The sequence below is a fragment of the Triturus cristatus genome, chromosome 3_2, assembly GCF_964204655.1.
Source record: "Triturus cristatus chromosome 3_2, aTriCri1.1, whole genome shotgun sequence".
Taxonomy (NCBI): domain Eukaryota; kingdom Metazoa; phylum Chordata; class Amphibia; order Caudata; family Salamandridae; genus Triturus; species Triturus cristatus.
In genome coordinates, this window is record NC_140584.1 from 1,206,378,032 (window position 1) to 1,206,403,721 (window position 25,690).

The window sequence follows — 25,690 nt, forward strand, 5'->3', positions numbered from 1 at the left end:
CATTCTTGGACCGGTTTCAGGGTATCACCCCTCATCAGCTAGGCTAGCTTGAATCCAGTGGCAAAGTGAGCAAGGGACCCACGTTTGGACAAACCCTTGACCACTTAGAGCAATCACATCAAACATAACAAGATGATGGATGGAGTGCTGAAACTTTTCAACCACTCACCCCTAGTCAAGAGATCTGGGTTGAATCCATCGTTCTTTTGCTCACTATAACACCCCAGTTTGGACCCATCCAAATGCAAATCAGCCTTGACCCTGCTCCTCATAGGACCAGTCCAGCCCAAAGTGCCTGGCCACGTCCTCACTGGACCAGAAACAAGTTGTCTTGGACTGGTTTTGGTGTATCACCACTCATCAGTCAGGCTATCTTGAATCTAGTGGCACAGCAAGCAAGGAACCCACGTCTAGGCATACATTTGGCCATTTAGAGTGAACATAGGAAACGCAACATGATGATGGATGGAGTGCTGAAACTTTTTAACCACTCACCCCCAGTCAAGAGATCTGAGTTGAATCCATCTTTCTTTTGCTCACTATGCCACCCCAGTTTGGACCGAGCCATATGCAAATCAGCCTTGACCCTGCTCCTCATGGGAACAGTCCAGACTGAACTACTAGGCCAGGTCCTCCCAGCAGCGGAAACAAGCATCCTGGGACCGGTTTCAGGGTATTAACCCTCATCAACCATGCTAGCTTGAATCCAGGGGCACAGTGAGCAAGGAACCCATGTCTGGAGCACAGCATAACCTCCATCCTGCCACAGACCCCACCATCTTTTTCTCCAACTCCGGGGTAAATGTATCTGAGGGCACTGGAGACTTGTATTTAGAGGAGCATCTATTCAGAGACATGTCTATTCATTCATGTCCATTCAGTCTTCTCTTCTAGAGAACGTCCATTCAGAAACATATTCGTTCATTCATGCCCATGTCCATGCAGGGTCTTCTCTTCAAGAGATCATCCATTCAGAGACATGTCCATTCATGCATGTCCATTCAGTCTTCTCTTCTAGAGAACGTCCATTCAGAAACATATTCGTTCATTCATGCCATGTCCATGCAGGGTCTTCTCTTCAAGAGAGCATCCATTCAGAGACATGTCCATTCATGCATGTCCATGTCCTTTCAGAGTCTTCTCTTCTCATGAGCTTCCATTCAGAGACATGTCCATTCATTCATGTCCATTCAGTCTTCTGTTCTAGAGAACGTCCATTCAGAAACATATTCGTTCATTCATGCCCATGTCCATGCAGGGCCTTCTCTTCAAGAGAGCATCCATTCAGAGACATGTCCATTCATGCATGTCCATGTCCATTCAGAGTCTTCTCTTCTCATGAGCATCCATTCAGAGACATGTCCATTCAATCATGTCCACTCAGAGCCTTCTCTTCTAGAGAGCATCCATTCAGAGACATCTCCATTCATTCATGTCCATTCAGTGCCTTCTCTTCTACAGAGCATCCATTCAGAGAGATGTTCATTCATTCACGTCCATTAAGAGTCTTCTCTTCTACAGAGCATCCTTTCAGAGACATGTCCATTCAGAGTCTTCTCTTCGAAAGAGCATCCATTCAGAGACATGTCCATTCATTCATGTCCCTGTCCGCTCAGATGCTTCTCTTCTCGAGAGCATCCACTCGGAGACATGTCCATTCATTCATGTCCCTGTCCGCTCAGATGCTTCTCTTCTCGAGAGCATCCATTCAGAGACATGTCCATTCATTCATGTTCCTGTCCGCTCAGATGCTTCTCTTCTCGAGAGCATCCATTCAGAGACATGTCCATTCATTAATGTCCCTGTCCACTCAGATGCTTCTCTTCTCGAGAGCATCCATTCAGAGACATGTCCATTCATTAATGTCCCTGTCCGCTCAGATGCTTCTCTTCTCGAGAGCATCTATTCAGAGACATGTCCATTCATTAATGTCCCTGTCCACTCAGATGCTTCTCTTCTCGAGAGCGTCCATTCAGAGACATGTCCACTCAGAGCCTTCTCTTCTACAGAGTATCCATTCATAGACATATCCATTCATTCATGTCCATGTCTGTTCAGAGTCTTCTGTTCTAGAGAGCATCCATCCAGAGAGATGTCCATTCAATCATGTCCACTCGGAGTCTTCTATTCTAGAGAGCATCCATTCAGAGACATGTCCATTCAGAGTCTTCTCTTCGAGAGAATCCATTCAGTGACATGTCCATTCATTCATGTCCCTGTCCGCACAGATGCTTCTATTCTCGAGAACATCCATTCAGAGACATGTACATTCATTCATGTCCCTGTCCTCTCAGATGCTTCTCTTCGAGAGCATCCATCCAGAGACATGTCCATGTATATTCAGAGGTGGCAACTTTTATTTTGGTGCCTCGGTTTATTTTCTGTCCCAGTCCGTCCCTGGTTCAGCCTGGCCTTGGTCACCAGGTCCTGATCATCCAGTGACACAAGCGTATAGACTGCCCTAGCAGGGACCACTCACTCACCTTGTTAGTTCAGCCTGACCTGGGTCACCAAGCCCTCGGTGTCTAGTGACACAATGGTATGGATTCACCCCCCAAGAGGCCACTCAGTCACCTTGGATATTTTATCTGGCCTTGGCACCAGGGCCTCCCCGTCGAATGACACAATGGTCCAGATCCCCACTGCTCCCAGGGACATCTCACTCACCTTGGACGTTCAGCCTGGCCTGGGTTATCAGGCCTTCCGTGTCAAGTGACAGAATGGTATAGACCCATCAACCACCCAGGAACCGATCAATGACCTTGCACATTCAGCCTGGCCTGGGTCACTAGCCCCTCGGTGGCAAATGACGCAAGGGTATAGATTGACTCCCGGGACCCCTCACTCGCCTTAGATGTTTAGCCTGGCCTGGGTCATCAGGCTCTCAGCATTGAGTGACACAAAGGTATAGACTGACCCACCAGGGAGGTCTCACTCACCTTGGACATTCAGCCTGGCCTGGGTCACCAGGCCCTCAGCATCGAGAGACACAAGGGTATAGACTCACCCCACAGGGACCCCTCACTCATCTTGTACACTCAGTTTTGCCTGGGTCACCAGGTCATCGGTGGCAAGTGACACAAGGGTATAGACTAACCCCCCAGGGACCCATTACTCACCTTGGACATTCAGCCTGGCCTTGGTCACCAGGCCCTCGGCATCGAGTGACACAGTTGCAGTATCGCTGAGCCGACACTGCCGGATGGTCAAGGAGTGGCAGAGTCCATTCCTGGTCACCTCCATCCTGCTGCTGGGGGGCAAGGGTGCATGGTCCAGCTTCCAGGCCACTTTAGCATCTTCTGGGGACACCACACACTTGAATGTGGCATCATCTCCTTCCAACAAGGTCACACTCCTTAGGTCACTGATTATCTCCACCTCCCTGGGAACTGAAAAGAGAGACAGTAAATGAGGGTGGACGGAGGAAAGAACGGGGTGGAAGAGAAGAGAGAGGTGGGAACTGAAGAGAGAAGCAGTGAATGAGAGTGGACAGAGGAAAGAACGGGGTGGAAGAGAAGAGAGAGGTGGAGATGTTAGTGAGGAAACATGGGGAAGATTAGACACAAGGGAAGGCAAAAGATGAGTGAAGGAGAGAGAGACGTGAAGAAGTGTAGAGGTTAGTGAGGAAACGTGGTGGGAGCAAGAGAAGGGAGGGGAGAGGTGAGTCAGGAAGAGATGATGGTAGAAGCGGGTGAGGGAGGGGGCATGCACGCCATTTTGTTTCATATGCTTGTGGAAAGGTAATAGCTGTGTCGCGTCACCACCAGTAGCTGCAGCGGAGTAAGGTCTGTTCACTGAAAGCACCAGATTTACTTCCTGTAGCTATCCAACTGGGCTCGCCAAGGTCACGCAGGCCCTGAACAAGCTACCACCCCACACCCTCCTTTCCCCCGTCCCCCCCACCCCTACAAGGATGTTTACAGCACCAGGAAGTGATGCCTCTGATGTTGCAATGATATGTTAGGTGTACTGATAACGGGCCCTACGCCATGTCTGGTGGCTTCGTGGAACAATGTGTCCACTGTGGGGGCCTGTGTACAACCTCATGGCCACAGGTTCAAATCCTGTCGGGTCTACTCAGCTTTTCATCCTTCTGAGGCCGCTAAAATGAATACAATTGAGTTGGGTAACAATAAACATCTATCATTCAGCGCCAAGATACCCTTAGGTGGAGATGCGCCCTATAAATACACAGGTTATGTCATCAGTAGGGCTCCCTGTTTTATGGTATATTTTGTTTTTTTTACGTTTCCGTATGTATTTATCCATATTTATTTTTGGGTTATCTTTTCTGTATTTATCCATATTATTTTTGTGTTTTGGGAATAAATGAAGTAGTAACTCATTTATTTCCACATTTATTCAACCAGTAAATGTGCACTCATGCTTTGATGTCTATCTGATTTTGGTATATTTAGCAGCCAAATATAATAAAACTATAAAGCCACATAAAAAAACTTGCATAATAGCATAAACATGTTAAGATAGGCTGTTATTGAAGGAAACATATTATGTTTTTTGACTCCATACACTCGCAAGCAGCACAACTATTGGCTAGGAATGTATGAAGGAGAGTCGCTGGGAACATGCTACACTTTCTGTATTTGTCCACTTTTAAAAATAAATACAGACTGCAAACACATTGTTTTCTGTCTGTGCTTATCTGTAAAAATAGGTAAAAAGGGAAACTGGGAGCCTTAGAATCACCTCTGCTGATCCTAAAGTACCAGGCAACTACCGCCCAATCTCTCTGCTTCCATATTTTGCAAAGGTACTTGAGTCCTTGGTTAAGAAACAGCTCTCCACCCATCTGGAGAGTCATGGACTCTTGGATCCATCACACTCGGGGTTTAGGGCGGCACATAGTACCGAAACCTCATTGGTGGAGGTTGTAGACAACATTAGACTGGCCTTGGACAACGGGCAGTCAGCCATGCTCGTCCTGTTGGATCTGTCAGCCGCTTTTGACACCATCTCCCAAAGCATTCTAGAACAGCAGCTCTGGGAGGTGGGTGTCAGGGGTATGGCCTTGGACTGGTTCAGGAACTATCTAATGAATCGAACCACCACAGTACAAATAGGCATCCCGGCCTTGTGCAGTCCGTCTGTAAGCATAGGAGTCCCTCATGGCTCCATCTTAAGTCCCGTGCTTTTCAATCTGTATGTAACACCTCTGGTCAGGGTAATCCGGTCCAGCGGCTTTGATGTAGTGTCATATGCTGATGACACTCAGCTATTAATTACTCTTGGCCCTGACCCCACCGACAAAAAGATCCGTTTTAAAAACTGCATGACCCATATTGACAACTGGATGCGTACCAATCACTTACAACTTAATGGAAGTAAGACAGAGGTCATTCTTTTTCGTAAGGCGGATGAATACTGGTCCAGTGACTGGTGGCCTCAGAATCTAGGCCCATGTCCATCTCCCAACCCTGTGGTGCGGAACCTCGGAGTGATGATTGACAATCAGTTGTCAATGAAAAGCCATAAAAATCATGTCATTGGCATCTATTATGGCACCTTGCGTAAGGTTTTTCAATGGATTCCCATCGAATCCAGGAAACTGCTGGTCCAGGGACTTAGCATAAGTCGTATTGACTATGGTAATGCCCTGTTGGCTTCCATAAACGAGGAGCTCTACTCCAAGCTTCAGGTTTTGCAGAACATCGCTGCAAGATTAGTATTAAACCTTCCATCAAGAGCCCCATCAGCGCCCAGTTTGAGGACTCTTCACTGGCCCCCGTTAAGAAACATTGCCACTTCAAAATCCTCTGTCTTGCTCACAAGAGCATGTATGGAACGGGGCCAAGCTATTTTGCTAAGAAAACTTAGCTGGTATCAGCCTAGTAGGACGCACAGATCAAGTACTAAATGTCTCCTCACCCCTCGAAGAATCCGCACCGCAAGGAACGGCGCTTTTCTCGCACCAGTTTTCTGGAACAAGCTTCCGCCTCATCTTCTTTCCACCTCTGACCAAAAGCTTTTCCTAAAAACCTGGTTATCTGACCATCTTTAACACCTGCATATTCGATCGTCAGTCCTCACAGAGTCTTCGCTAGCGCCATGAGGCCCCATGGTGACATGTGCGCTTAATAATTTCCTCTGACTTGACTTGACTACGAGGGTATCCTGGTGCTCAGCAGGTGTGTGTGTGCCCAGCCCTGCCTGGGGTAGGATGGGTAATCACTGTAATCACCCGCAAGGGTATCGTGGCGTTGAGCAGGTGTGTGTGCCCAGCCCTGCCTAGGGTAGGTTGGGTAATCGCCGGCGAGGGTATCCTGGCGCTGAGCAGGTGTGTGTGCCCAGCCCTGCCTAGAGTAGGTTGAGTAATCACCCACAAGGGTATCCTGGTGCTGAGCTGGTGGGTGTGCCCAGCCCTGACTAGGGTAGGTTGAGTAATCACCCACAAGGGTATCCTGGTGCTGAGCAGGTGTGTGTGCCCAGCCCTGCCTACGGTAGGTTGGGTAATCACCCGCAAGGGTATCGTGGCGCTGAGCAGGTGTGTGTGCCCAGACCTGCCTAGGGTAGGTTGGGTAATCACCCACAAGGGTATCCTGGTGCTGAGCAGGTGTGTGTGCCCCGCCCTTCCTGTGAGATGTTGAGTAATCACCCACAAGGGTATCCTGGTGCTGAGCAGGTGTGTGTGCCCAGCCCTGCCTAGAGTAGGTTGAGTAATCACCCACAAGGGTATCCTGGTGCTGAGCAGGTGTGTGTGCCCAGCCCTGCCTGGGGTAGGATGGGTAATCACCCGCAAGGGTATCGTGGCGTTGAGCAGGTGTGTGTGCCCAGCCCTGCCTAGGGTAGGTTGGGTAATCGCCGGCGAGGGTATCCTGGCGCTGAGCAGGTGTGTGTGCCCAGCCCTGCCTAGAGTAGGTTGGGTAATCACCCGCGAGGGTATCCTGGTGCTGAGCAGGTGTGTGTGCCCAGCCCTGACTAGGGTAGGTTGGGTAATCACCCACGAGGGTATCCTGGTGCTGAGCAGGTGTGTGCGCGTCCAGCCCTGCCTACGGTAGGTTGGGTAATCACCCGCAAGGGTATCGTGGCGCTGAGCAGGTGTGTGTGCCCAGACCTGCCTAGGGTAGGTTGGGTAATCACCCACAAGGGTATACTGGTGCTGAGCAGGTGTGTGTGCCCAGCCCTGCCTAGGATAGGTTGGGTAATCACCTGTGAGGGTATCGTGGCATTGAGCAGGAGTGTGTGTGCCCAGCCCTTCCTGTGAGACGTTGGGTAATCGCCGGCGAGGGTATCGTGGCATTGAGCAGGTGTGTGTGCCCAGCCCTTCCTGTGAGACATTGGGTAATCGCCGGCGAGGGTATCGTGGTGCTGAGGAGGTGTGTGTGCCCAGCCCTGCCTAGTGTAGGTTGGGTAATCACCCATGAGGGTGTCCTGGCGCTGAGCAGGTGTGTGTGCCCAGCCTTGCCTAGGGTAGGGTGGGTAATCGCCCGCAAGGGTACCGTGGCATTGAGCAGGTGTGTGTGTGCCGAGCCCTGCCTAGTGTAGGTTGGGTAATCACCCACGAGGGTGTCCTGGGGCTGAGCAGGTGTGTGTGCCCCGCCCTTCCCATAAGACGTTGGGTAATCATCTGCTAGGGTACCGTGGCATTGAGCAGGTGTGTGTGCCCCGCCCTTCCTGTGAGATGTTGGGTAATCACCCGCGAGGGTACCGTGGTGCTGAGCAGGTGTGTGTGCCCAGCCCTGCCTAGTGTAGGTTGGGTAATCACCCATGAGGGTGTCCTGGCGCTGAGCAGGTGTGTGTGCCCAGCCTTGCCTAGGGTAGGGTGGGTAATCGCCCGCAAGGGTACCGTGGCATTGAGCAGGTGTGTGTGTGCCGAGCCCTGCCTAGTGTAGGTTGGGTAATCACCCATGAGGGTGTCCTGGGGCTGAGCAGGTGTGTGTGCCCCGCCCTTCCCATAAGACGTTGGGTAATCACCTGCTAGGGTACCGTGGCATTGAGCAGGTGTGTGTGCCCCGCCCTTCCTGTGAGATGTTGGGTAATCACCCGCGAGGGTACCGTGGTGCTGAGCAGGTGTGTGTGCCCCGCCCTTCCTGTGAGACGTTGGGTAATCGCCGGCGAGGGTATCGTGGCATTGAGCAGGTGTGTGTGCCCAGCCCTGCCTAGTGTAGGTTGGGTAATCACCCATGAGGGTGTCCTGGCGCTGAGCAGGTGTGTGTGCCCAGCCTTGCCTAGGGTAGGGTGGGTAATCGCCCGCAAGGGTACCGTGGCATTGAGCAGGTGTGTGTGTGCCGAGCCCTGCCTAGTGTAGGTTGGGTAATCACCCATGAGGGTGTCCTGGGGCTGAGCAGGTGTGTGTGCCCCGCCCTTCCCATAAGACGTTGGGTAATCACCTGCTAGGGTACCGTGGCATTGAGCAGGTGTGTGTGCCCCGCCCTTCCTGTGAGATGTTGGGTAATCACCCGCGAGGGTACTGTGGTGCTGAGCAGGTGTGTGTGCCCAGCCCTGCCTATGAGACGTTGGGTAATTGAAGAGCCAGGTCTTCAACTGCTTGCGTAATTCAAGAAGCGAGGATGAGGCTCTGATGTGGAGCGGGAGGGGCGGTGTAAGAGAACGCCCGTCTCTTCTGATCTGGTTCAGTGCATGCGTGGGATGTGTGCGAGTAGGAGTCCTGCGGAGCGGACATGTCTGGCTGGTCGAGCCGACTGTTCAGGTAGGTGGGGCCAGAGTTGTGAAGTGCCTTGAATGTGTGTGTGAGGAGCTTGAATTGAGCGCGTTTGTGTATCAGGAGCCGGTGGAGTTCCCTTGGAGTTATACTTTTCCAACCACTGATATGTTGCATCCCGTCAACCATCATTTTTGAAAGTCCATGATCTATGAAGTCAGTTATGTGATTAATGAAACTATTCACCAAGTTTCTGTTGTTGAAATAAAAAAGGGTGGGCGAGATTTTTCACACACTCATGTATTTTAGCTCATGCACTTTTTGGACACTCAGATATTTCCTTGACAGAAGGCACTGGAATGTTTAACTGGTGAACTTTGCATAACCTCAGGTGTTAAAGATTTTTTATTTTTTTCGGCTAGATGCAAGCTGTACAAATACTCCGGATCTACACATATACTTATTAACCTTTCACACACTCGGTTCATCTCCCCGAGGACCCCTATCAGGCAAGGATTTCTCTGAGGCATTTTCACACAATTAGATGTTGCTCATATGTATGTTTTATATTGTAGTAAATAGTGTTTCCCGCATAAACCTTTTCAACACACACACTCACACACATGCTTTCTCTCTCTCACACATTATTTCCCACATCCATGTTTCATGTTCAGGTCTTTCCTGCATACTCGTTTTAAGCCCTGAGGGGTTTTCCACATGCATTGTTCACATATGAGGTTTCTTCCTACATGGCTAGAATGTTTCCCACAAGATACAGAACAGGAGCGTAATCCACGAAGACCCCCACCCCTACCGTAGGCTGGTGAGAAACAAGAAAACATCCCATGGCCAGGGGCCCTGCAGCCCCTGGGGGGCAGAGGGGGTCCCCCAAACCTTCAGGGGGCTCCCAAACCATCAGGGGCCCCATTCACCCCAATTCTAATGAATATCGGTAAGATATGTGAGACTCAGGGCCCCTCATCACTCCTCACGCACTTGACCATGGCCATGGGTTACAGATGCAACCAACCTACTATGGGCAGTGACGTCATCCCATATCGCTGCTCTGAGCACTGAGCTTGGAGACCAGCGTGTGACTGTAGGGCCAGACCCACTCACGGTGTCACCAGGGATTAGACTGGTTTGAGTGAACCACATCCCAGCTCTACTGTGAGGGACTAGTCCCACCTCAACCTCCACTCCCTCCAAGAAGATGGTGACCTTGCTGAGGAACAACATACTGCAGACGCAGCACTGTAAGGAGGGTGTACGGCAGTGTGGGTAGGTTTACAAGACACCCAAATACACTCTTTCTATATCTTAGCTGAGCTTTGCACATATTAACTATGTAGTATGTGCGTCTCGAGCTGACCTCATTCAGCCACCTCTTCCCACATCTGGGAGCATATTTACAAGCCCCGTGGCACAGGGCAGCACAGCGATTGACTTGCTGCGCTGACCTAACCACAGTGAAAGGTCAGAAATGCACTGTATCTACAAGATACAGCGCATTCCTGACTTTACCTCAGGGCTGGTGCACAATGGGCTACCTAGCACCGACGCAGGCACCTTTGCATCTTGGTGCAAGGATGCCTGTGTCGTAGACAGAATTGTTTCTGTGCAGGAAGGGACACATTCCTGCACAAAAAGAATACATAGAGGCTTTTTCCTCTTTGCATATGTGCTGCACAATGCAGCACACATGGAAAGTGGAAAAAACGAGGAGAAATAAAGATATTTATCCCTGTTGCGCCTCCCCAGGGGAGGCGTAAGATTTTGACGCATTCCAAGGTTTACAGCATGTTGTACATCTGGGTATATGTCATAAGTCATAGGTGTTAAGTGGGAACACCCACCGTAACACCTGTGTCATGCTTCTTCAAAGCAGTGAGAGGCATCGCAGCGAGTTGCACTACGTTGCCTCACTCCATATCTAAAGGGTGGCTTTACGTTGCCTCGTAGATATGGCTAAGCCCTCTGCGCCCCCGGAATGTCACAAAAAGTGATGTTATTGCAGCGCACAGATCTTGTAAATATACCCCTGGTGTTTCTCTTCCCAATGCTTTTTTGTGCCCCCTTGTTCGGCTCTTCAAGTTTCTAAGTTGCACAGGACATGGTGAAGAAAGTAAGTAAAGTTACCATCTCCCAAATCCTGTTATTGCAGAATTGATCTTCAAAAATAATATAATCAATTCTCATGAAAAAATAACCTTGATCAGCGAATAATATGACAGAATTTGGAAGTTAATTTTGAGAAAGGAGACATGAGCACCAAGTGCCCCTGCCTCTCAATGCACCTGGTCCTCTGGCATGGGAGCAGACATGACGAGGCCAGGCATTGTCCCAAGTGTTGTCCATTTTTCATCCAGGCTCCACAGGGATTAGCTGTACCAGGACTGCACAGAGCTGCCAAGTTTCCAAAGTCCGTGCGTAATGAGCTGCTCCAGTCTAGGTTTTTTCTTTGAATTCTGGGACTTGTAGTCCCCTTTTTGTAATGGAATAGATACAATTACAATTAAGAGTATTGAAAGAAAAACCCTGAACCGGAGATCCTTGAAACTGCACAACTTGGCAGAGTTGCCTGGGCAGGAAGTACCTCTCTCACTCCCGTCTCACTACATGTGGGTGACCCAAGGTGCCCCTACCCAAGAGCTCCAAGCTCGCCTGCCTCTCAATGCAGCTGGTCCTCTGGCATGAGGATAGACATGACGAGGCCAGGCATTGTGCCAAGTGGTGTCCATTTTACATCCAGGCTCCACAGGGATTAACTGTACTGAGACTGGGCATAGCTGCCACGTTTCCGAGGCGCATGCGTGATGAGCTGCTCCAGTCCAGGGTTTTCTTTGAATTCTGGGACTTATAGTCCACTTTTTATAATGGAAAACACAAAATTATAAATAACAGAATTGAAAGAAAACCCCTGAACTGGAGAAACTAGTCATGCTTGAAAGTGCATAACTTAGCAGAGTTGCCTGGGCATGAAGTATCTCCCTCACTCCCGCCTCACTAAATCTGGGTGACCCACGGTGTCCTCACCCCGGAGTACGGCTACAGCCAGTAGACAACAGGTGACGACCTGTTTGGACCTGTTAAGGCCATGTTAAGGTCCTAAGAGCAACTGCTGCCCCTCTATGAAACACAGTAACCTAACATCAACAACCACATGTGCACCTAGATGGGTCCGCTGCCGGCAACACCTGTGCTCTACCACAAGTATCCGCACTACCGCCCTCTAAGTTAGACTTCTCCCAGGGCTGATGGGCACGTTCCCTGCTTGTAGAGTCGTAGGGATTGATTTATATGTTGGTGGGGAGTGAACTCCAATGAAACAGAAACGGAGATCCCTCCCCGCCAACACAGTGGTCTGCTCGCCCGATCTATATGCAGGCTATATAGGTTTGACTTCGGCGGTAGCTACTCTGTCACTGCCGTAGCCAAACTTCTCTAATGGTCAAACAGAGTAAAGGAAGTTGGAGGATTGGCTATCTGTCCGTGCGCCCAGTTAGGATGGACATATTGCTCATTTTTAGGTCGAGCCTGTAACAGCGCATGCGCTGTTCTGGCGAAGACTTTATGTAAGGGATTTTTAGGTCTCGCCTGCGAACGCAGCGCGAAGCGCTGCTCGCAAGCGAGATCTATTGTTGCTGACTTGCCTCGGAAGTGGGACAGGAGATGTGCACGCGCAGGCTTTTGGCGGATTTGAGTTGGTGTACGCGCCTACAGCCACGCGGCGTGCACATCTCCTGTCCCCCTTCCCTCGCAAGCCAGCATGCAGTTTCACTTTCGTCAACATGCACCTCCTAGGCAGCCTCATGCTATTTAATATTTTTTTTTAAATGCGCACGCGCGCTCCAAGCACTTCCCGGCTCTTGTTTATGGAGGGAGGGTGAACAGGAGCAAGCAGCAGCACAGACAAGCTCGCCCCCGCCCCTCCCGAGAGCCGTAGCAGAGTTCCTGTAGATTATTGAGAGCTCGTTCTGCTGCACACACATCTCTGGGAAGGCTGCACGTCACAGGCATGAACATCATTGGGGCCGACCCAGCCTCTCGACCTTCTGGAGTCGGCAAGATGAGGACCACGGAACTGTCCGGTGATAGTCACACCAGTTACAGAAGCGTGCAAGTCAGCAGCGCAGTTTGTGGAATATGTGGTGTGAACGCTCAATGTGTCGAGCGTAGGTGACGCCTGGTTTTGTATTGTGGTATTGATGTGTAGGTAATGGCAGACAGCCGGTAGCAGAATTGAATGTTTGCGATTAGCAGCATGAACGCACGTGTATTAATTAAATTGTTACGTTTTTAAACAGCAACTGGAGCAATTTGCTAAATGTAATTAATGTGCTGGTTATATACTGTATTGCACAGAAGTAATAACTGACATTCAAAAACAGGAGTTAAAAAAGATCACAATTTAACACTGCGCAAACAAGCTCTGTTATTTTCGCCGCTGTGTTGTTCATTAGGCTGAATACGTCACTCTTGAGTAAACAACTGATATTTTTATAGTTACTGGTTTATCTTTTCTCGTACATTCTGTGTGGCATATCTGCCCTATTTAAGCTCAGCTTACACAACTTCCCCCGTATCCGCTAATTGCAGTGTTCAGGGGTGCCCGTCATATTGAATTGATGATTTGAATTGGAGGCACTTGTTGAAGACCTGCAAAATACATGCTAACTTCACGTTACATTTATATTACCAAGCCAGTAAATCAGACAATGCTTAGCGTCACATGTATGTTAAGCTTACTCTTTTTTTAATGTCCAGGAAGGCCCGTGATGCCTTTACCTAAACAGGGCCAAATTCAACATCTTACTCAGCAGCTTAAATGTTTCACATTTGCCGACATGGTCAATGAATTTAGGTGTCTAATTTAGCGAGGAACCGATTTTCACTGTCCTGTCCCGTTTGATGTGTCGCTCATAACCATGCTGAATTTTTAGTTCTAGTCATTGGACCTCGTGTGGTGACATTGCCTTCACTTGTGGCTTAATATTTATTTTGACACTTGTGGCCTTATAGAATAAAACCACGAGTTTCAAACGTTTAGTGACACACAGGAACTATGAAATACATTGAAAATCGAACAGACTGTTGTACAATTTGCTGAGAAAAGCAACAATGGTTATTTTATTTTATAGTGGTCCGCCACATGCATTGGATGTTTTCCTAATTGTAGAAGTAACAGCCCCTTTGGTACGATTATCCCAAGAATCAAAAGTCTTACTAGTTTGTATCTGGCTCCAACTTTTGCATCAAGGAATGGGGAATTATGTGGCCCTCTGCAGATTATTAGAACCCTGTGTCTCCATGTTACTGATCCCGCGTGCCCGAGTCTCTTAGAGAGCTTCTGCCTCGGGTGTTCGTGTGATCCGTATCTCAGCATGTGTGCGCCTCTACTCAGTGTGACAGTGTCTGGTGTGTCGGCTAGTCTGCCAGACCCACAGCTTCAGTGTGCCTGTGACTCAGTGTGCCTGCGTGTGTGTGATCACGTGCTTCGGTGCACCCGTGTGCCTCTATGTATTAGTGTGTCTGTCTCACGGGGTGCGTATGTTTCTCAGCGTGTGTATGCATGTGTGCCTGTTTGTAGTGCGGTTTCTATGTATGTCTGTATGCGGGGTTCAACAGGAGGTAGAAGACATTGTCATTTACAATGCCATTACTTGATTAATGATTCACGAAGGGGGGGGGGGGGGGGAACAATAACATTTTCAATGCCAATAGCTCAAAACAATGTCATTGCGAGACCTATTGCATTGTAAATGCTTGTTGAAACTGACCTCAAGCTCGTGCGTGTGCTTTTTGGTTTGTCCATGACTATTGGCATTTGCGTGCGTCTTTTTACCAAAGACACCACGCAATTGGTCAAAGGCGAGAGCATTGCTCCACCCATGGCCTATTGGTTGCGGTTACCTGCACAGGCGCCATGTGTTTTGAATTATCGTGCACAGATGCGTGCGCGATAATTCAAAACACATGTCTCGGTGTGGCGCGCGCGTGCTTCACTCTTCTATTCTACCTTCTCAGCCGTGCCGTGTCGGGGAAGGTAATGAGCCGCAGAGCCCCGAAAACATATTTTCTATTTAGTTGTAAATGTTACGTTTTGTTTGCTAGGTGATTTGTAAGAGCTGCTTTGTTTGCATGTAAAAGGTGTTTAGTTTAACACCGAGGGGAACCTTGAGATTTCTTGCGGGCAAGATTAACTTGATGGCAGTGAGCACAACCCCCTCGTGCGTGCTTTCACATGTAATCTTCTTTGACATCCGCTGGACATTCCTCGGGTGAATCACGCCGCGTGTACTTCCAGCTTCCCCACCCTTTCCCTGCTTTTAAACCCTACGCTTCGAAAATCCCGGGGCCCGTACATGCTTTTGCAGCTTTTATTAGATTCGGATGGGAAACCTGAGCGGTTCTGTCCTTGCTTATGAACCGTGACGTCTGTGCATTACACGGGTGCTGACCCGGGGGGTCAGCACATCGCAGAAGATGTTTAGCTGGCATCCTTCGCCAACATTTTCAGTGTGCGGCAATCTCCTTTCCATAGTGTTTATCACAAGTGAAAAAGTGCCGACCCGAGCCTCTTTTCTGCAAAAAAAAATGTGACTTCTCTGAAACACTTTTTTCAGTTCATGAAAAAGTTTAGTATGATGTACGATTGGATCACTTGCCCGATTAGTAAAGTTCTCCTTTTCAGGTTTTTGTGGATGTTAATACGTGGATTAAAATTAAATACATTTGCCTATGGTACTTTTCCATGACAATGAAGGAAATTATACACTGGGTATTTAAACACTGATATCTAAACACTTACAAGATACCAAAGGCGAGACCTATTGGCCATGCCAATGCTTGTTCTACCTCCTGTGACTTTGCTCCCATTGATGATGTTGCCTCTACCTAATATTTAATGCGCACCCGTGCATTTGATGCCGACCTGTTCTGTCCACCGTTCAAAGTTCACATGCACCGCAAACCTGCACATCTTGCTTCTCCTACTGTTTGACCTACAACTGAATCCCTACAGTGTACAAGGCTTTACTTCCTCATGGCCTGCACCCCCTCCTGCCTCTTGTACTCCATATAGCCACCGGCCTCTCTGGACACACTGGCTACCTGGTATGTGTGGGGAAGTGTAGATATTCTCGACTTTACCTGTCCGCTGGGGCTGCTCGCTGTCTACCAGCGGATCCAGCCCTTGCTGTCCATGAGGGTCCCTGTACTACACCGGCTGTACCCCAGCCTGTGGCCGTCTCCTCTCCCTGTACTTCACCGGCTGTACCCCAGCCTGTGGCCGTCTCCTCTCCCTGTACTACAGCGGCTGTACCCCAGCCTGTGGCCGTCTCCTCTCCCTGTACTTCACCGGCTGTACCCCAGCCTGTGGCCGCCTCCTCACCCTGTACTTCACCGGCTGTACCCCAGCCTGTGGCCGTCTCCTCTCCCTGTACAACACTGGCTGTACCCCAGCCTGTGGCCGTCTCCTCACCCTGTACTTCACCGGCTGTACCCCAGCCTGTGGCCGTCTCCTTGCCCTGTACTTCACCAGCTGTACCCCAGCCTGTGGCCGTCTCCTCTCCCTGTACTTCACCGGCTGTACCCCAGCCTGTGGCCGTCTCCTCACCCTGTACTTCACCGGCTGTACCCCAGCCTGTGGCCGTCTCCTCTCCCTGTACTTCAACAGCTGTACCCCAGCCTGTGGCCGTCTCCTCTCTCTGTACTACACCGGCTGCACCCCAGCCTGTGGCCGTCTCCTCTCCCTGTACTTCACCGGCTGTACCCCAGCCTGTGGCCGTCTCCTCTCCATGTACTTCACCGGCTGTACCCCAGCCTGTGGCCGTCTCCTCTCCCTGTACTACAGCGGCTGTACCCCAGCCTGTGGCCGTCTCCTCTCCCTGTACTACACCGGCTGTACCCCAGCCTGTGGCCGTCTCCTCTCTCTGTACTACAGCGGCTGTACCCCAGCCTGTGGCCGTCTCCTCTCCTTGTACAACACTGGCTGTACCCCAGCCTGTGGCCGTCTCCTCACCCTGTACTTCACCGGCTGTACCCCAGCCTGTGGCCGTCTCCTCGCCCTGTACTTCACCGGCTGTACCCCAGCCTGTGGCCGTCTCCTCTCCCTGTACAACACTGGCTGTACCCCAGCCTGTGGCCGTCTCCACACCCTGTACAACACTGGCTGTACCCCAGCCTGTGGCCGTCACCTCACCCTGTACTTCACCGGCTGTACCCCAGCCTGTGGCCGTCTCCTCTCCCTGTACTTCACCGGCTGTACCCCAGCCTGTGGCCGTCTCCTCGCCCTGTACTTCACCGGCTGTACCCCAGCCTGTGGCCGTCTCCTCTCCCTGTACTTCACCGGCTGTACCCCAGCCTGTGGCAGTCTCCTCTCCCTGTACATCACCGGCTGTACCCCAGCCTGTGGCCGTCTCCTCGCCCTGTACTTCACCGGCTGTACCCCAGCCTGTGGCCGTCTCCTCTCCCTGTACAACACTGGCTGTACCCCAGCCTGTGGCCGTCTCCACACCCTGTACAACACTGGCTGTACCCCAGCCTGTGGCCGTCACCTCACCCTGTACTTCACCGGCTGTACCCCAGCCTGTGGCCGTCTCCTCTCCCTGTACATCACCGGCTGTACCCCAGCCTGTGGCCGCCTCCTCACCCTGTACTTCACCGGCTGTACCCCAGCCTGTGGCCGTCTCCTCGCCCTGTACTTCACCGGCTGTACCCCAGCTTGTGGCCGTCTCCTCTCCCTGTACTTCACCGGCTGTACCCCAGCCTGTGGCCGTCTCCTCTCCCTGTACATCACCGGCTGTACCCCAGCCTGTGGCCGTCTCCTCTCCCTGTACAACACTGGCTGTACCCCAGCCTGTGGCCGCCTCCTCACCCTGTACTTCACCGGCTGTACCCCAGCCTGTGGCCGTCTCCTCGCCCTGTACTTCACCGGCTGTACCCCAGCCTGTGGCCGTCTCCTCTCCCTGTACTTCACCGGCTGTACCCCAGCCTGTGGCCGTCTCCTCTCCCTGTACATCACCGGCTGTACCCCAGCCTGTGGCCGTCTCCTCTCCCTGTACAACACTGGCTGTACCCCAGCCTGTGGCCGCCTCCTCACCCTGTACTTCACCGGCTGTACCCCAGCCTGTGGCCGTCTCCTCGCCCTGTACTTCACCGGCTGTACCCCAGCCTGTGGCCGTCTCCTCTCCCTGTACTTCACCGGCTGTACCCCAGCCTGTGGCCGTCTCCTCTCCCTGTACTACACCGGCTGTACCCCAGCCTGTGGCCGTCTCCTCTCCCTGTACAACACTGGCTGTACCCCAGCCTATGGCCGTCTCCTCTCCCTGTACTACAGCGGCTGTACCCCAGCCTGTGGCCGTCTCCTCTCCATGTACTTCACCGGCTGTACCCCAGCCTGTGGCCGTCTCCTCTCCCTGTACTACAGCGGCTGTACCCCAGCCTGTGGCCGTCTCCTCTCCCTGTACTACACCGGCTGTACCCCAGCTTGTGGCCGTCTCCTCTCCCTGTACTACACCGGCTGTACCCCAGCCTGTGGCCATCTCCTCTCCCTGTACAACACTGGCTGTACCCCAGCCTGTGGCCGTCTCCTCTCCCTGTACATCACCGGCTGTACCCCAGCCTGTGGCCATCTCCTCTCCCTGTACTTCACCGGCTGCTGCACTATTCTATCCTTCGGTTTGTCGTATAATCTCTATGAAAATGATGCTCTGATCTTTCTCTAGTTTCCTACTTTTCTCCTGTCCTTGAAGATGTAATTTCTGGCTTCACCGGAACTCTCTCTGACCTCTGCAGACTTCTCCCACTTCACACTGTTGGCTCAAGGCCTCACCAGGAATCTTTTCAACCTCTGCAGACTTCCCTGCCCAGCGCATTGAGACCCTCAAGGGTGCGTATTTTGTGCTTTATAAACCGCTGATTGATTGATTGACAGTGATGGCACAAGGCTGAATGACTATCGGCCAAACAGGGCATTCGACAAACTACTTGTCCTAGTCGTCAAACTTATGAGTGGGCTAGCCACTCTCTACCTAGCTGCAATCACAGGGCCCGATTCACAGAACTAACTTAAGACAAAATCCTAAACTTACTACCATTTTGCTATTCATAGAAGGCACTTACTCATTTCGGTATTCACAGAAGTTAGGAGTTCTAACTTTAGGACTCCTAAATGCCTTCTGTGAATACCGGAAGCCTTAAAATTAGGATTTTTCTCAGTTTAGTAGTAGTATAGTTAGGACTCCTAACTTTAGGACTCCTAGATGCCTTCTGTGAATACAGAAAGTCTTAAAATAAGGATTTTTCTCAATTTAGTAGTAGTAAAGTTAGGACTCCTAACTTTAGGACTCCTAAATGCCTTCTGTGAATACCGAAAGCTTTAAAATTAGGATTTTTCTCAGTTTAGTAGTAGTATAGTTAGGACTCCTAACTTTAGGACTCCTAAATGCCTTCTGTGAATACCGAAAGTCTTAAAATAAGGATTTTTCTCAATTTAGTAGTAGTAAAGTTAGGACTCCTGACTTTAAGACTCCTAAATGCCTTCTGTGAATACCGAAAGCCTTAAAATTAGGATTTTTCTCAGTTTAGTAGTAGTAAAGTTAGGAGTCCTAACTTTAGGACTCCTAAACTGAGAAAAATCCTAATTTTAAGACTTTCGGTATTCACAGAAGGCATTTAGAAGTCCTAAAGTTAGGACTCCTAACTTCTGTGAATACCGAAGTGAGTAAGTGTCTTCTGTGAATACCAAAATGAGTAAGTGCCTTCTGTGAATACCAAAATGGTAGTAAGTTTAGGATTCTGTCTTAAGTTAGTTCTGTGAATCGGGCCCACAGTGAGCTCACACCCACACCCTTAGGTCAGGTAACCACTACTCTTCTAGCCAGACCTAACCCTCCCTGTTCCTCCTGAAGGTCCCAGTGCTTCAAGGCGCTTCAACCTCATTACTGGAATTTACTCCAGACTCAATCTTTAAGTCTACACTTTTAAGATTGCTCTAAAGCCATTCCTTCTCAAACCCCCTGAGACCCTGAAGCCATGTGCCCATGCCAGTCATGTCCCCTTGTACATGTATGTGCTGTATGCTATATTAATGTATATGATGTCTTGTAATATATGCATTATCTTATATCATCATTCCATTGCTAACCCTAGTAACACCGCGCTGCTTATGTCATCCAACAAGCTGTCCGCTCTTGAGTGAGGTGCTCCAAATCAGGTAAGGCTCTTTAAAACTGTTCTGTAGATCAATAAAGCATTCAATATGTGTCCTTCAGCATCACATATGGTCTATGCTATGTTTAATTTTTATGACACATACTACAAAACTACAAACATGTACTGACATGGAACACCTCCAACATCTTGGAAATAAATGGAAAACAGCTTTTTTTAAAAAAAAAAAAAAAATTTTATTGAAAATTTAACTAAGAATTTTATCCAAGGCAGTAAAAATACAACAAACTTTGGACACAATTTCAGAGGAAATAAGTCTGACGAACACAGCCCCACCTAAACACCGCTCCCTTAAGCAACCCCGGATAGCCATCTTTATTTCAGCTAATGGAACCCCAGCTGCCTGAAATATACACCCGAATCCCACCCTAAAGCTCCCCAACATCTAGAGATTCTTCCCGAAACAATGATGAAAGCACCCTGTGTTTTACGCCAACGATGTGAACAGACCAAAAGCGCTGAAGGTGGCCAGGCCTTGAGGTACCGGGGTCCCCTGCAGGGACTCAAGCTCTGGTTGCCAGACTGGCTCTCACTCAGAGGACCCCCAGTGGAGGTTGAAGAGGAGCTGTCCAGTCGCCAGGATTTGCCCAGCCACTGGGCCCAAGGGGCTACTGGTGCTGAAATCTTTGCCACACACAGACATAGTGAAATCAAAAGCTTTCTTCCACTGCCAGAGAAGGGGCTCTGAGACTCAGGGCCTTATTCTCAAGGAGCTATCGGCGAGTTATCGTCACTTTATCACTTCCAAAGTTGCGATACATTTATCGCCCCATTCACAAGCAGGTTCAAGTAGCCCATATCACCAGTTTGTCCGCGAAAGCATCCTCAAAAAACATCGCCACAGATGACCCCGGCAACTATCGCGAATGAGATGCGGAGTAGGTGTTCCCGAGCAAAAAGCTGCGACAACACCACACTTCAACATTCTCAGCGACCAGCCAGATCGGCGATACGAACTCAAAACAGGCAATAAGGCACCGTAGCAGCAGGAAACTATCACCTGCTCTGACCTGGTGTAAAGTCGGACGTCAGACGGCATCACAAAAGGGAGCCTAGCCCACAGCCACACCTGAAGAACAACAGATGCCATGGAGCTACTCATCATGCAGCTCGGAGCCCCAACAGGCCCACAACACCCACCGCCACCACACCCAGGAACGTCACGCCCCTAACCCCCCCCCCCCCCCCCCCGGGCTACCACAGAGGCAGCGCAGACACACACCGCGGACCTTCAGAAAACACATCAGCCTCACAGACTTAACAGCAGAGAATGTAATTGCCCACTACAGGCTCAAAAGGACAACCATCCTCCGCATCCTGAACATCATTGCCCACAGGCTGACGGTACCAACACAGCAGACAACCAACATCCCTCCGCAGACAAAGCTGCTGGCTGTGCTGCACCTGTTGACCTCTGGGACCTTCCATCCAACAACCGCCAGAGTCGGAGGGGTCTCACAGCCAGCCCTATCAAAGTTCATCAAACCTGTCCTGGAAGCCATCCTCAGCCTCGTACCCCAGTACCTATACTTCCCACACACTGCGCAGGAACAGCTGGAGACCAAGCAAGGCTTCTACGCCATAGCTGCATTCCCGCACGTGTTGGGGGCAATTGACTGCACACATGTCCTACTTGTGCCCCCTGCCGACACAGCACACAATTACCGCAACAGAAAGCACACGCATTCCATCAATGTGCAGGCAATAGTGGACCACCGGGGACTCTTCACCAATGTCGTCGCCAACTACCCAGGCAGTGTGCATGACTCATACTTCTTCTGACAGTCCATCATCAACCGGTGCTTCTAGGATGGCACCTACGGAAATTCACTGCTCATTGGTAAGTACCAAATGAACACAATCATGCAACACACAATCATGCAACACACAACTCTGGCAATGCACACGTTACAAACTTACATACAACATGCCAAACAACATGCCCACCTACCAGACACGAAAGCACAACTTACTGTGGGAACCTGAGCTAGCCATGTACACACGCCATCAACGGCATGGCACCTCCGCCACAAAATAGCAGATTGTGGGGTGAGGTGGGAACCAGGCATGTGCGAAGGAGGCAAGTGACCCATGAATGAGAAGGTACACAATGCCAAGTGGGGCGGAGATGTGCAGGACAGACTGCAGTATGCAGACCGCACACATATCCATGTCGACACACACCGCTGTTGTATGGAGTGTAGTGGACACAACCATTTCACCCCAGCCAGTGGGAAGATCGTGGAAATGTAGCTTGTTACGTTCCCCCTGTAAGCGTGTGCGGAGTGGGCTGGACCGGCGTACGCCAGGCCAGCGTAGGGGTGTGACTCCTCCACACGTGGATCTGGGTCTGGTTTAGTGTGGGCCTTGCCAAGGATGTGGCTGATGCGTGTGTGTCTCTGTTGTAGTGTCTGCGCCACCCATCACGCAATAGACAAGGTTGTTATGTGGCATGTCCCCGGTGTGCGTGCTCGGCCGAAGGGGTACATGGGGGAGGGCATGCCCGCTCTGGGTCAAGGATCACACATGCCAACTGTTGTGTGTGTTGCTTTTAGCGCAGCATGAACCAAAGATGTACCCTCAACTGCATGTCGAGTTCAGCCAGGCCGGTGCTCTACATCTGTGTCAGCCATGTCCTTGCAATGGGCTGACACACACGTGGCCAGCCACATTCTGTGCAGCATCATCACTGTGTCATAGTCAGGCTTGTAGACATGCGCAGACAGGCATGGCAATGGTGTGCCGTAGGGGTGCATGTGATGTAATCGCGCTGCGCACATTAGTGATTGTGCTCGGGGGACGGGGCGGGGGGGGTGCAGCAGTGAGGCTACGTAGTACACGGTGATGCAGCTCATTTGCAACACGCAGTATATGTCATAGAGGAGTCACTAAGTCACACATATCACACACCAATGAACCAGTGTGCCTGCCAACACATCATGCAGAACCAACTATTGACTCATGTCTCTCTGCACTGTCACAGGTGACCAAGGATATGCACTCTGCCCTTGGATGATGACACCCCTCCGAGCCCCGAACACACAGGCCCAGAGGCAGTACAATGCGGCCCACAAACACACCAGGGGCATCGTAGAGCGCACATTTGGCGTGGTGAAGTCACGTTTCAGGTGCCTGGACGTCACAGGTGGTAAGCTCCTGTACAGTCCAGACCTCGTGTGCAAGATGATCGTTGCATGTTGTGTGTTGCACAACATATGTGTACGCAGCAAAGCCCCATGGATACGAGTGCCAGATGCACCGGATGATGACGATGAAGCTGAGGCAGGTGAACCACACCCCACTGCTGGCGCAGCAGGAATAGCCCGTAGAGACTAAATCTTTGACAATTTCTTCTCTGGTTGACGTCACATTGTGTGGGTTCCTCGCAGTATTGGCACAGTACATTGACTGCCACAAGCACTGCATGCACTAATAAAAGCATTCCGATACACATTCCCTGCGTGCATGTCAGTCATCTGTACAGGCACTTCACTCAGACAAGTGTGGGTGCAACATGTTGTGCTGTCAATTGAGGGATTTGTTGATGGATGGTGGGTGTGTCACCTCTGTGAAGTGAGGCTGTTTATGGTGTCCCGTATTCAAACTGCCAGTTTTGTGTGTCACAGTTGTTACGGTGTCCCACTCTTCGGCGTTTCACATGTGTCCCAGATCATTCCATTTGGCTGTCATTTGTGGCCTATAGCTCACAACAGGGATTCTTTTGTGCTCTGATATGTGCCGCCATGATGCAGGGATGCACCCTGTGACTCAAGTCCCACGACATGGGCAACATGTACGTAGGGGGGAGTCACCGACCCTGCATTGGTCTGTGCTTCCATTCTTGTTTGATCATGGACATGGCACGTCGGTGTGCAGGGGGGTTTGTTGTCCCTCTGCAATGTGAGGGGGAGATGCGGTTTAACAGTAGAACTGAGGTGACATAAGAACTGAGGTGACTGTGCTATTTCTTTCACAGGTTGTATGAGTGTTTGTGTCGGCTTTTATAGCTGTTAAAGTGGTGCCTTAATTAAGTGTTCAGTGTTGTAGCCATTTCTGTGGTTATCCCGTAGAGAATGACTAAAGTTAGAAAGACTCCTGTGGCTACAAGATCAATTACTAGAAATAAAAATGTATCATCTACACCATTACCGTCACTAACAGCCATAGATCTAATGCTACAAAAAACTATAGGAGCAGTTGCTGACGCTATTCAAAATACGGAGAGGCGCCTTTCACTGACTCCAAATATGTGCTTCCCAAATCTTGACATGCATACAACTGTTAATAATAATACTGTGGAGTCCGTTTCTAGCGTGGAGGATTCACTTCTGCTACAATCTTTCACTGGGTTACCTAGTGGTAAAAGTTGTATAAATAATACATCTTTAATTTCACTTGTTCCACCGATTAGTATAGAAGGTAGCCCCTTGATTGTTCCTAATTGTGGGGATAATTTGCGCCTATCTCATCTAGGAAACATGCCATCAAACTCTCTAGGGGAAGTACTTGCAGAAAGTTCTCCCCTAGTTAACAATATAATAGCAGATAATTCATCTCCCCCAAAAAAGCTGAAACGGCGTTATGGTAAAAAAACAAAATCAATTGTGCGGAAAACCTATAGACCGCTAGGTAATCATAAGCCCTCAGCAAAAGACGTTTGGCAAAATTTTAAACTGGCTAAACCAACTATAAAAACACCTAATGTGATTGCAACATCTTCAAAGCAAGATGCATTATTGCCCAATGAAAAACAGCTAGAGAATATTAAAATTCTTATAGACCAGTCAAGCCAAACCGAAAGGGTGGGTATATTAGATAAATCATATTTAATAGAATTGGAACAGTTATTTAGCTCTCTCCTTCAGCCTATAAGTGAAAAAATATTTAGTATTGAGCAATTTTTGGTGAAGTTTGAGAAGTTTCAGAGCAAGGATTCTATTAGCATGCCCAAACCCTCCATTGCATCTATACAGATTGACAATATAGATATTGTCGACCCTAATTTGGCATCTTTCTCTTCTTTGGGTGTAATAGATCATAATGACCCAAAACTGCCTATAAGTGAATACAATGAAACAGCAGTAGCGTTGACTATGCCCACCACCTCAGATGACCCAATAGTGGGCAGTGATGAAAGCGAATGGGCTACGGAAGGTTTATCTCCTGTCCTATTTGATGATCAGACTGAACCTGAAAGGCCCATATTAACAGGAAATACAGCTTCTAAAACACGACCATTGCAATTACCTATGTTGCCACAACAAAATAAAAAACCTATCCACATTAATCTCCCTCCAGAATCTCACTCATACACCATAGTAATGATAGGTGTACCACAATTAGAAGAGGGTAAGGTAGAGAGATATGGGGATTTGAAAAATAAAGTTAGTCATTGGCTACCCGCCCATAGACCGATTCCTCGCCATATTACTGGTAAAATAACAAACGTTAGGAGGGTCGATTGGGTGGGCCATAGATTTAAATCCACCGAGGGTGATTGCATTGTTGTTACCTTCAAGGATAATCGTGTAGCAAAGCACGTTACCAGTTGGAAGGAAGGCCCGATTAACAGCCTGATTCGCACTATGGATTTAAGTTATTTTTATCCCTTAAGTGCTTATAGTTCTAAAAAACTGACTCCAAACCCTAATATAGAAAATCATGTTAACCGTAATTTATATTATAACGATATAACATCAACGAACTATGATCCTTATATCACAAGAAACCATAGACAGTATAGGGGTGATATATCAAGGGAGACTAGACAGGTTAACTACCCAGTACCTTACCACGAGAAATGGGAGGCCCAATATGGATTGCATTATCTCCGTA

The 25,690-nt window shown here is 49.7% G+C and overlaps 1 protein-coding gene across 9 annotated transcripts in view; it reads right to left on the bottom strand.

The window, feature by feature from the left end:
- OBSL1 (obscurin like cytoskeletal adaptor 1) overlaps positions 1–25,690 on the bottom strand; it is a 685,475-nt gene that overhangs the window by 61,346 nt on the left and 598,439 nt on the right. For all 9 annotated transcript variants that reach the window (XM_085650183.1, XM_085650179.1, XM_085650182.1 and 6 more), the window contains one exon: positions 3,120–3,389. In XM_085650183.1, the coding sequence (XP_085506309.1) occupies positions 3,120–3,389 (270 nt within the window). The remainder of the gene's footprint in view (positions 1–3,119; positions 3,390–25,690) is intronic.